At 38.3% G+C, this 12824-nt stretch overlaps 1 protein-coding gene and 1 long non-coding RNA gene across 5 annotated transcripts in view; one reads left to right on the top strand and one right to left on the bottom strand.

Moving 5' to 3' along the window:
* Positions 1-12824, bottom strand: part of LOC144589239 (uncharacterized) — a 701357-nt gene that overhangs the window by 128185 nt on the left and 560348 nt on the right. The window lies entirely within an intron of this gene.
* Positions 1-12824, top strand: part of NFATC1 (nuclear factor of activated T cells 1) — a 169770-nt gene that overhangs the window by 91077 nt on the left and 65869 nt on the right. For all 4 annotated transcript variants that reach the window (XR_013545252.1, XM_072998722.2, XM_020781625.3 and 1 more), the window contains exons 7-8: positions 5406-5461; positions 9820-9952. Coding sequence is in view for 3 of the 4 variants with exons in the window: in XM_072998722.2 (XP_072854823.2) it covers positions 5406-5461; positions 9820-9952 (189 nt within the window). In the remaining variant the exon portion in view is untranslated. The remainder of the gene's footprint in view (positions 1-5405; positions 5462-9819; positions 9953-12824) is intronic.

Genomic DNA, 12824 nt, shown 5'->3' with positions numbered 1-12824 from the left:
ACCCCTTGCTGCTTATTGTGTATGCAGAAGATTTCAGCAGCATGGCCCCACAATGGCAAATTTATAGTTGCTGTTGCAATGATCTCTTGTCTGAGTATACAGATGATCTGGCTTCTTTATCTCCTGAGAACTGATGACATCTCAGCGTACAGTAGCATGAGCACTGTTGTCATGACTTTATGGTTGGCTCCCAGTGTTAATGTCAGTTCACTAGAGAACTCTTCCTTTCATTCAGGATTTAACTGCAAGGCTGCAGCTCATAAGAAAATGAGATCCAAAAGATAAACAAATGAAGAGCTTTGGAAGGGAGCTGTCTCCTTTCAAATAAATGCATAGTGAAGTCTTCCCACATGTGCAGATGTGATCTATCCTATTTAAAACAAACTTGGCTCCTTCCAGAAATACAGTACCTGTGCATGAAAGATTAATTTTCTGAATAAAACTGCCTGTAGCCATTTTAATGGAGATAATTATGTGCACCCTGAGTTGAAATGGATATGTAGTTGATGCTGACACCAGAGGTCTAGTTAGTAGCCCACCAATCCTCCCTGCCTCTTCTTGTAGTCTTTTGCAGTGGCTGCATATAAATGTCAAAAACATGTACACAGCAGTTCATGAAAGCACAATAAAAACATGAAATACAGTGCTTGTAGTATAGATCACATCTGTGCATGTGGTCTAGCAGAAGCAAGGTAAAATGAATTAAACTGTTCAAGGAAAGAACAGCTGTGAATCATTGTCTGTTTGCTTAAATAGATGTGTTTTAAATAACTACATGAACTTGAAAAGGGAAGGCGCTTGGCACACCTTTCTAGGAAGAGAGTTACACAAAGCAGAACATCAGCAGGTTCACAAGTGGATTAGATTAGATTCTAAGACTCTGTGAACCCAGCAGTGACTTGCTAGCATATTTCAACTGCACTTCTCCCTTGAATTGGATGGTTCTGAACAGTATGGTTTTGGTTATACACTGACTTTTTCTTCAATCAATCAATCAGTATCTTAATTAATTGATCAATGTTCAATAAATACTGTATCTCTGGCCACCCAGAACCAGGGGCATGAGTTCAACACCAAAGGCGTCAAAGAGAGTCTGCTTGCCCCCAAACACAACATCTCTAGTTCAGCCTCTAGATCAGGGGGTCATAAGAGCCTTTAAGGCTCATTACACACGATACTGTATAGAAAGGATTGTCAGCGCTATGGAAGAGAACCATGGTAGACAGAACTGTTCTCTCCCTCCCCCCCCCCCCCGTGTGTGTATGGGTGTGTTAATCAGTTGATTGTGCTTTGTAACTATCTTGGGGGGGCATAAAAGTTATAGAGAGACCCCAAGAGCAAGGGAACCCAAGTAGTGTGGTTCTGTGAACATTTCCTAGAAGTCCAGAGTTCAAATCACAGCTTACCTATGTATTAATTTGGTAGGCTTAGCAGATGATTTACTTCTCTCCAATACTCTTTCCTACCAGTATATGGGATAATGACCTAGCGTGAGTTATGCTGAGGATAGGATAGGAGAATGCATGGCTTATGATAATGATGTGCAATAAATATGGTAATACAGATTAACTGCAGCATCATCAATTCATTAAGAATGTAATTTATTTATGGTGGAACCTTTGTTTAAAGCATTTTAATCACTTAGACGAGGAGTGGAAAATGTCAAACCAAAGAGGCTGCGTGACACAAGGGGGTATACTTGCATCCAGTCATACATTTATATAGAAATATATCTCTATATAGGTAGCTGTCTGGAAACCTTAGTGTTTTGAACTATGGCTCCCAGAATTCTCAGGCATGGCATGCTAACTGATAGATTGTTTTAAAAAGTGAGTTTTCCAAGTCCTGTTAGATGCACACAAACCTCCCCTCACATCACAGAAAGAAAAATACTGAGTTTAATAACCAACAATAATATTTCTACTACATGGAAATAACCAAGGTGGTGAGATTTACAAAAAAGTATTTTTCCTTTTGCTTGTGCTGTGTTAGAACAAGCCCACAATGCCTTTTTTATGTGAAAATCTTCTTGATGGGTGTGGTGGGGAAGCCATTTCTATGACTCATACTGCAGGGAATTCCCTAATGGATTTAGAATTTTTTTTTTACTTCTGCAGTTTCCTTTTAACTCTGCAGAGAACAGTTGATACAGAGCGACTCACACAAGACCCATTCTGTGCTGAGCCGTTTCATTTCTGTTTATATTTTTAGCAATTCAAAAACAGCCTGTATAGTAATGAGGTAGGTGTGCAGAATTACCCACCCCTGTTATCAGATTCCAGGCTTTCAGAAAGAACCTTTTTGCCTTCATGTGAAAAACACCAACCAAAGTCCCTAAAGGATGACTTAATTTACCTCTGTTCATCTGTAGATACATTCTTCTCTGTCCTGCAGCAAGAAAAAGTTAGCCATGGTGTTTTGCTTTGCTTCTGCTAGGCAATAGTTTTTATCTGTGGAATCTACACATTTGCTTCAAGTACAACAGTAGTCATGTTTCTCTATAGCACGGATGTTCTCCAGAGCAATACAGAAGTGTGTATTTGAAGAAGTTAATTGCAATTGCTTCTAATATCCTATCAACACGAAAGCCATCACTGAGACAAACAAGTCTAGTTAACTCCTTCACAAATGTGGTGGAGAGAAAGCGTACATCTAGAAACCCGGGCACATGAAGTGATCATCTGAGTTCAACCCAAGTCTACATTGTTTTCTCTAATAGCCTATAATGAAAGACCATTTGAAAAGAAGGTGGAAGCCTCAAATTATATCAGTGGACTTTTCTTGTTCTGGGATTTCCCTCCACTCCCCTTTCAGCTGTATAAACAGGAAAGCTCTACTGCTGTTTAGAGAGTCTGTTTCCCTTAGGTAAGAAAAGTAGCTAATGATTGGCTTCACAAGTGTCAGGAGCGAAAAACTAATCCCATGATGGATATAATCTTAGAACTGATTCTCCAGTTCAGAAACAGTTTAAGAACTTTGCATTAGTCTGAACAGCTAGAGGCAATTGAGAAGCAAGGAGCCATTTTAAGAAATATATTTTCTTTTCTTAACATGCTTCTTTTAATTATTGGTTTAGAAACTGCCATTTGGCCTCATGGACAATATACCTACCTACCTACCTACCTACCTACCTACCTACCTACCTACCTACCTACCTACCTACCTACCTACCTACCTACCTACCTACCTACCTACCTACATACATACATACATACATACATACATACATACATACATACATACATACATACATACATAGACAATATATTCTGTCAGTTTTTAAGAGGGATAGTTGTTAGACAAATTGCTCCAATATGGGATGTAACCCTTCACTAAAGACACAGTATGTATTGTGCCTTAAAATATTCAGAGCATACTGTAGAATAGGAGAATCAAATGTGGGTGGTTTGCTAGTTTATTATTGTTGTTGTCATTGTTTCTCATTTCACATACATGGTAAACAAAAGCAATACAATCCATTTGGGGAGAATCACTTCATTGAGTTCATCTTTAAAGGGAATGCCTGAAATATGTCTGTTTCAACTTTATGTTATGTCTGTAATTTGAATTATTTGCATTTTGGAAAGATATAAATTGCTCTGGTGTACTTTCATTGGACTCCAGCCAGTCAGGGAGTTGCCTTCGGCTGTGAGTCAGCCAGGCTGATGCAGATGTGGCAGCCTTACAATGGAAACTTTTGTGGTGTATCACTCCTCACTCCTCCGGCACATTCTGACTGGAGACGGCATCTAGCATACTTGGGTAGAATACTTGGCAACTGTTCTACTGACATAAGATCTTTTTCTCCAGTATAAGCAAATCTTTTAGCATTTGAAGATGCCTTAAAAATTATTCCCTCCTTTCCCATCTTTTTTTAAGGAAAAAAAAATTAGCTGATCTATATAAACCTACAAAACATGTTTACTGTAAGAAGTTGACGTAGTGGTCTAAGGTTTCTCAGCTGGAGTAAATCCCAGTCCGTGGGTGTAGAGATTTCCCTCTTGGTTCACCAGACGTAACATGAGGAATTGTCTGCTTTTTCTTTTTCTTTTTCTTTTTTTCTTTTCCTTTTTGGTCTCTGCTTCATAACAATTTCTCCTCCTTATGTTTTTGTTAAATGAAATGTCACTAACTCTTATTGAGTCATCTGTTCCCTTCTCCTTTTCTATAGCAGAAAAAGTCTGGATTTTCTCAAGAGAATGCAGTACTGAAGCAACAGTAACTCTTGTTACTTTTTGATAACCAGGGTCTCAAATACAAGAGTAGGCCTATGCTATTCTTGGACACTACTTTCTAAAGAATAATTTATAGTGTAACACTTAAATGACTTTTGTGAAACCTTCTGTACACACCCACACATAGAGTTAGCCTAAAAACCGAAAAAAAGAAAAGAAAAAGAAAGAAAACACAGCAGTAGCTCTGTAAAAATTAATTGAAAAATGTGATGACTTTTCTAAACGTTGGCAGGAACTGAAAAGTAGAATCCCAGTTCAAGTCATTCATCTTCCAGAATGGATTAAACATACAAACAGCATGAAGTTCTGGTAATTCATTTACAAATGTGAAAGGAACATACTCTTACAAGTGTAGGTTCTTCAACTTACCACATTTTCCTCCTGCTATACTCTCATGGAGTTCAGGCCAGCATACATAATTCTTCTGTATGTCCTCCCCACTTCTTTTTTTTTTTTTTTCATTTCAACCACTCTGGAACAAAGAATTGCTTTGAAAGGTCATGACTAACCCAAGGTTACCCCACTAAATTTTTTATGGGTGGGTAGGAATTTGAGGTCTTTATGGCTTGGTAGGATTTGAGGAATGTGGGGTCTCCCCAATTTAAATCTAGCACTGAAGTCTTAAATAAGTAGGGTGGTGGGTGGAAGTTGAGTTCCAAATCCAGTAAGAACTTGAAAGAGGTGTAATACTCACATTGTATTTTACACAAGTGTTAGAAGCTATGAACAGTTGGAAAAGGAAGGGAAAAAATTGCTAATTTCATAATATAAGAAGAAGAATATTTGAACTGCAGAGCTGGAAAAGACTATGGATCATCAGGGCCAGCCCCTGCAAAGGAGACACATCGGGGAATTGAACTACCAACCTCTGGCTCTGCAGCCAGATACTAAACCACTGAGCTATCCAGCAGTTTACGTATACACTTGATGACATCTAAATTGGGAGAATGGGTTCCCTTTGAAAAGCATGATTGCGTTGGAGAAGGGGAAGCTCAAAAAAGTGAGAAGAAGCAAGTTCTGTTGAGATTTGTTTAATGTATATGTGTGTGTAAGAGATAATTTATAGATAGTGCCTTAGAAATGATGATACCCTTTCCCATTTCTAGTTTGCCTGTGTTCTGAATAAAGGAGTAGAACTGAATGTTGTCTTTTCTTGATCTTGTCTTTTAGATGGTCATCATGTGTGGGAAATGGAAGCCAAGACTGACAAAGACTTGTGTAAGCCAGTAAGTATGAGAAATACTATTTTTCTGCACATGCGCCAATGTATGTGTTTCCATCATTCAGACTGAAATATCAAGTCATGACTCATATAGGCGAGAAGAAAAATCAATTGATGGTACCTAAAGCAGGGGTTTCAGTGAACGTGGTTCCATCTTTTGTAGATTATTTTGTGCTTAATAATAATAATCATGTGACTTCAAGTCAATTCTGACTCATGACGACACTTTTAAGGGTTTTCCAGGTAGAGAATATTCAGAAGTGGTTTACCATCTGCTTCTTTTGGGGGCGCCCTGGGACTGTGCAGCTTGTGCACAGCCCACACAGGTCAGTTCTACTCACAGTAGGCATAGCGAGGAATCAAACTCCCAACCTCAGACTCCACCGCCAGATACCTAATTTATTGAACTGTCCGGCCAGTTTATTTTTTTTAAATTAATACTTGTCCGCCATTAAACTAAATGTAAGAGGTTTCTCAAAGCAAACCAAATGTGAAGCATTTTTAACAAACTAGTCCTAATGGAGACTATTTGGCAGGAGAAATGAAATAGTGTGATCATCTACTGTTTCCAAACTACTGTTGGTCAGGACAGCTGGTGGTACATTGGCCAGATACAACCCCTTTTTTTTTTCATTGCTTGCCTTTGCTTCTTCCATTTCCCCTCCAGTTGTTTCTAATGGAAGGGCAGATGTTGTTGTGGGCAGGGGATCACCGCAAAGGCTTCATGGAATTGCAGAAAGACCTTGGATTCAGCAGGTCCAAGGCTATATGGATCAGTGGTTCGAATTCTGCTTCCAGTGGGAGAGTCATACCCCCTGAATAAGACCTCTGAGAGGTTTATGTCCACTCAGCTTTCAGAAGGCTATTATGACCCCAGCTCTGCTCGGTTCAAGGACCTTGACCTCATCATAAATGTTGCTGAATTGCTACATAAGAGATACTACTTGCCTGTTTTTTCCTATTCTCTTTTTATTGATGCCTGTTCATTCAGTTATGATACACTGAGTGATTAGACATTCAGATATCATGCTTTATACATGTATATGTTAATGTACACAGCAAAAAAAAAAACAGGTTGTCCTCGAGTCTACAGATGTAAATCTTCACTTATTTCCTTCTTGCAGATAAAAACTGAAATCTCAAAAATTTATCCCCTCTGTGTGAGAAGAGCAGACTTTTCGTGCATTTTTCATATTTCCAGATTTTGTTTCTATAGAAGTTTGTGTGCAAATAAATGTGCATTTTACATTTTTAAAAACCCTTATATTTTGCTCTGAAATTTTGTGGAAATATGAAATATGATGCTTTTGTGCAAAATAAGTGTGTGGAATAACCTGCCTACAGGTTCTTGTGAATGCAGCTGTTGGCAAAAAAGAGCTTTGGTCTTTCTACAATCATGCAAGAGCAAAAGGTCTTGCAGCTGCCAATAATTTTTGACAGGGTGTTTTGATATATTAGGAACCTTTTTTTCCCCTTCAAGAATGAAACAAAATGGAGAGGATTTGTTACATCCTTAGTCTACTCAGTGCTAAAATCTCCTGGAAGACCTTTTGTCTTTTCAAACAAGAGAGAGTCCATTTTGATTCAAACAAAATTGCAAGAATTAATTATTATTTTTACATTTTTATATTGTTGGTAAGTCAACCTTGAGTGTTCATCTTACAGAGCAATCATTTATTTATTTATTCTTAATGGCCCTATATTATTTTATGTGTAGAAGAGATGGGAGTTCATTAATATATCTACCTTTTTCCATATGCTAATAAAAATATCCTGTTATCACTTCTATTAAGATTCATCACTGTCAAGACCTAAGGTGGATGAATATAGCAGGCACTTGGGTTGATAGTATTCTTGAGTGACTACCAGCAAGGGCACCAGCTGGCTGCGTCATCATAGATTGGGGAAAGAAGGCAATTTAAAAAGGCATTTGTTTTCAGTAGATAATGCATGAGCATATAATGAATTATCATAATTTTTCTCACTTCTCTTGAAGATGTGGGCCACCTTTGTAACACTTTTCACTCCATAAGAGCAAAAAAGACCAGCACTATTTTGAACAGCAATGGCAAAAAATAGATTTTGCTTCAAATACAAGGTTCTCTAGGCAAAATACCAGGTCCGGTATCCCACTGCAAATTATCACACATGCATTGATAACCATGGAAGATGATTTGGCTTATTGGTGAACTGCTTGCTAATTCTTTGTCAATCAAACATGCAGGCATGGAGCAACCACCTTGCCAATTAGCTGAATCAACATCTGGAATTGTCTCTGCCCACAGAATAATTTAAATTAGACATTAACCTAAATTTTCTCTGCAAAGTACCACAAAAATACAACAAATGTTGTGGTCAGCAAAGGACAGAAGGGACCCCCTCACCACTGCAGGAGTAAACCGGATACCTTGCAGTTGTGGCCAGGTATATATTGGAACCACAAAACGAAGCATCCACACCAGAATCAAAGAACATGAGAGACACTGCAGACTAAAACAACCTGAAAAATCTGCAGTAGCTGAACATGCCCTAAAACAAGCTGGACATGAAATTCTATTTCAAAACACTGAAATACTGGACAATACCAGCAATCACTACGTCAGACTGCACAAGGAAGCCATTGAAATCCACAAGCACCAGCAGAACTTCAACAAAAAAGAGGAAAGTTTGAAACTCAACAAAACTTGGCTTCCAGCTCTGAAAAATACAGTGTGCGAAAGGTCAACGAACTCTACCCAGCCACAAGGACAGGGGATCACTACACACAAAAGACCAGCTAATGACACTCATCAATCACAGTGACAGATAATCTCTGCTCCTTATCACAACAATACACCCACAACAAGACACACTAATCACCCATCTCCAGAAAAGGACAAAAGCCTATCTCACAGTCATAAATACTCCACTCCCAAGCAAACTACACCAGAGCACAGAGTGCTGTCCTCTGAAGATGCCGGCCACAGAGATTGGCAAAACTTTAGGAAGAACAACCTTCAGAACACGGCCAAAGAGCCCGAAGAACCCACAACAACCATTAGATTCCGGCCGTGAAAGCCTTCACGAATATACTCTCTCTCTTTTTGCACAAAAACAGTTGTGCATTTTTTTTTGCAAAAAGTGCCAAAATGTGAAAAACTATTCTGATATAACCCAACAGGAGAAATGTTATTCTCTCCCCCCATTTCACACCAGTAAGAATGAAATAAGTGAACACTTTCAACCCTAATAATATATGCATTCATTGTTTAGTGTCACAACATGTAATGGAAAGTGGAACCATGAATATGTATCCTGTATAGAGCCAGTGTAAAACTATGGCTTAGTCATCTTGGCACAGTTTGGAAACAAAGCCTGTATGATAGGGAATTGGAAAGGATTCCCGGGGTCTGTCCTCATTCAGTGGAGTTGAACAATGTCAAGCTCTGGGAAGGTGCAGTATAAGGCACATGATATCTCAAATTTCATAGATTTTGAGCTTGCTGTAAATGAGATATAATACACCAGTCTTATATGATAAGAGGTACACAGAAATGTGCGGACTTTTTCAAGTACCCACGATTTGGGCACCTTTAAAACCCAATTAAAAACATAGCTGTTTATTCAGGCCTTCCCTCCAGCCAACTCTTGATTTTTTCTTACTTTTCCTTTTTATTTTTACTGCTGTTCTTGTTTGATTATTATGTATTTGTCTATGTTTTATTATTTGATTTTATATTTGGAAGCCGCCTAGAGTGGTCCGGTGGGCCAGATAGGCGGGGTATAAATTAAATAAATAAATAAATAAATAAATAAATAAATAAATAAATAAATAAATAAATTTATGATAAATGATTAAAAAGGCTTTTGGCAGTGTGGAGTTATGCATTAAGAGGAAAAAATAGGAGATTCCCATTGTCCTCCCCCCCCCCCCAATAATGCAAAACGGAAGCAGAATGGGGATGACTGGCCAGTAGAAGGGTTGGATGAGAGGCATATGCAACTTTTCCCCGACAATTCTTGCCTGCAAATTCCATAGCTGCACTAGTCAATTTTAAACCATTTCCCCATGCCCTTAAAAAGAAATGCCTTAGAGACACACACCAATTTAAAAAAAATGGACATGTTAACTGCAGTCTTGATGCATTTGGGGCTTAGTTGCACAGCTATAAAAAGATAAAATCGTTTCTCCAGATGAACTAACATATTGCTCTCTGTAGAAATACTTCACATTTAAGCATGCAGGAAATCTCCTGGCTAAGCTTTAGAAGTCTATGTCTCATGATGGTCCATGGCTGTGATTAGTTTATGGACCTTTGGGTTAAGCCACTGACTCATCAAATTATTCTTCTATTTTTGACATTATTAAACATGTTCTTTCAGACTTCACTGGTGATTGAGATTCCACCATTCCGCAATCAGAGAATTACAAGTCCTGTCCAAGTTAATTTCTATGTCTGCAATGGAAAGAGAAAGAGAAGCCAGTACCAACTTTTCACCTATCTTCCTGCTAATGGTAACAACTTATCTCTAATTTCAAGCCACTGAAATAAGTAGTGTGTGCAATATTTTTTTTTAAAAAAATGGTACAAAACCAGAACATTTATATGTCATAATTATGTGCCACTTCTGAACAATTTGGAACTTACACTAATGCCAAATTGTGGAATAGAATAGGGGAAAATATATTGCCTTCAGTAAAGGTTATGTTGTTTATTTAGTAACAGACTACCAGGAACCTAAATCACTAATTTTATTGACAGCCAGGGGTGTTTTTTTAGGTTTAGGGTTCAAGGGGAAGTTAAAAAAATGTCCTTGTGTCTGTGATTATCTCCATAATATATCAAAATCACACCTAGACTGATATGTATATCAGAGCAAGATGATTCTGGTTTTTGCTTTTGTCATGTATTTGTCCTATGTACAAGTATTTGTCTATGGTGGAATAAAAATGTAGCATGTGGTAGAATAAAGGCATTGTTGGGTGAAGGTGAGAATAACTCTGGCTCACCTACCCTCACCTCAGGTCCCAAAATTCAGCCTCTGTCATTTTATACCTGAGATAATGCAATCTTGACAGGAAAAAGTATTTCTAACTCCTGTTTTAAATAAACAGAACTTGTGCTTTTACCAAAACAAACAAAAATCTCCTCCTTTCCCAATCAATCAATATGTTTCCTAAAGATGAAATGAAGAGGGCAATTTATGTTGAAGACACATATAGCAAAATCAGCAGTGGCCTCAACTACATTTCATGTGGTTTTTAATTTCATTAAAAATGAAATTTCCTTCAGATGCTGTCCAATTTTAATCATAATATCAAAACAAACATTCTCTTGTACCTTTCCAACAATATACCCTGTCATCTATCACAAATATGATTACATCTATATTTCAGAATCAAAGGGGTACAATCCTTATACTTGCCCACCCCCAATCCTTGAGAGAATGATACTCCCACAGAAGTCACTGGGGCTTCTCCAGAGGAAGTGGCTACAGATTAGAGCCAAAATATACTCAAGGAAAAGAGACTATGAAAATAGCAGATTTAATCATATGCAGCAGTACCCTTCTAATTGTGGGGTGCCTTTTGTGATGGTTGAATACCATCCAAATAATTTACTCAGCTACTTGCTTACAGTACTTATTTTGGTATGTGAATATGACTGTGATGGTTGTAAATGGCAAAAGTGAAAAAGAATTGGATATTAGATCCATAGTATACAATGTTTGATGTAAGCAGCAGGTATTTAACACTCTGTTTAAACCATGCTTGAGAGCTAGTGTGGGGACTGATGGGTACAGTGGACCATCAGCTGGGAGGAGCCGGGTCCCATGTCAGCCAGGGTACCATTGGTGACATTAGATGTCCCTATTTCACAGTCTGTTTTGCCAGCTAGACAAAAGGAATAGTCAAAAAGCATTGTTTTGAAGAAGAAAACACTCAATTTGTGGCTGATTCAAAGACTCTGTTTACAAAGAAATAGTGAGCTGTTATTTTATTTTTAATTCTGCTATCCCAGAATTTATCTTTTCATGGTATCTGAAAGGGTAAATGAGTTCTTTCTTCACCACCTGTTCATGTAATGTTGGCCACTCTTCCCTGTTTTGTAGTCTATAATCTGCATGTTCCCACAGTGCAAATTAGGGATACAGTAGGCTTCATTCTCTGGACCCATTTCTTGCTTGTTTCACTTGGCAGTGGTGAGTTAGATGGAGGTCTATCTGCTGTTGTAGACATGGTAGAGGACTCTTATTATTTTGTCTCCATTGTCATGCTATCTGTATTCACAGTCATTAGGAATCCAGGTGGGTAGTTACATGATCAGGGTCAATGACGTAGTTCTTACCCCACCCTCCAATTTTCTGTCACTTACTTTCCATTCCTGACTGCACGAAGAATGTTTGTGGATAAGGTAACCTCTCCTCTTCAGAAGGTTGCTTTCCATGTATGATTGACACAAGTGATCCATCTAAGTAATTTTGCATGGTTCACCCTTAATGATTCACCAGTGTTCATCTAAGCTGCTTCCTAATTTTGTATAATACCTCTAGGAACCAACATCTGCTTTACAACTTAAATTTAAAGCCAAGCGAAACCACTCACTCTTTTTTAAAGCTTATGCCAATAGTATGAGTTACAGATCGCTACCGAGTATATTTTTCCAGATAACAATACTTCGTTCTTTTTCTCTTTTTTTCCAGTTCAGTTGCTTCTAATCTCTTCTGGCAGTGTCCATGTTTATTTATTGAGGGCCTATTTCTCCCATTTGATATTCTGATCTGATACTAACATTATACTGTTCACTAATTTCATATCAGTGCAATATCAGTAGTGATTTCATGACCTAAAGTGTTCACAGTGGGGAGAACAATTTACTCATGGGACAGAAATTTGGATAGAAAATGGTCTACTAAAGTAGGTAAAATTTATTGTTGTTGTTTAGTTGTTAAGGTGTGTCTGACTCTTCATGATCCCATGGACCAGAGCACGCCAGGCCCTCCCAGAGTTTGGTCAAATTCATGTTGGTAGATTTAATGATACTGTCAAACCATCTCATCCTCTGTCAACCCCTTCTCCTCTTGCCTTCACACTTTCCCAACATCAGCGTCTTTTCCAGGGTGTCTTCTCTTCTCATGAGATAGCCAAAGTATTGGAGCCTCAGCTTCAGGATCTGTCCTTCCAGTGAGCACTCAGGGTTGATTTCCTTCAGAACGGTTAGGTTTGATCTCCTTGCAGTCCAGGGGACTCTCATGAGTCTCCTCCCACACCACAACTCAAAAGCATCAATTCTACGGCGGTCAGCTTTCTTTATGGTCCAGCTCTCACTTCCACACATCGATACTGGAAAAACCATAGCTTTGACTATGCTGGCCTTTGTCAGCAA

The sequence above is a fragment of the Pogona vitticeps genome, chromosome 4 (genome assembly GCF_051106095.1).
Source record: "Pogona vitticeps strain Pit_001003342236 chromosome 4, PviZW2.1, whole genome shotgun sequence".
Lineage (NCBI taxonomy): Eukaryota > Metazoa > Chordata > Lepidosauria > Squamata > Agamidae > Pogona > Pogona vitticeps.
The sequence above is the reverse complement of the archived record's forward strand: the minus strand, read 5'-3'. Positions and strand labels throughout refer to the sequence as shown.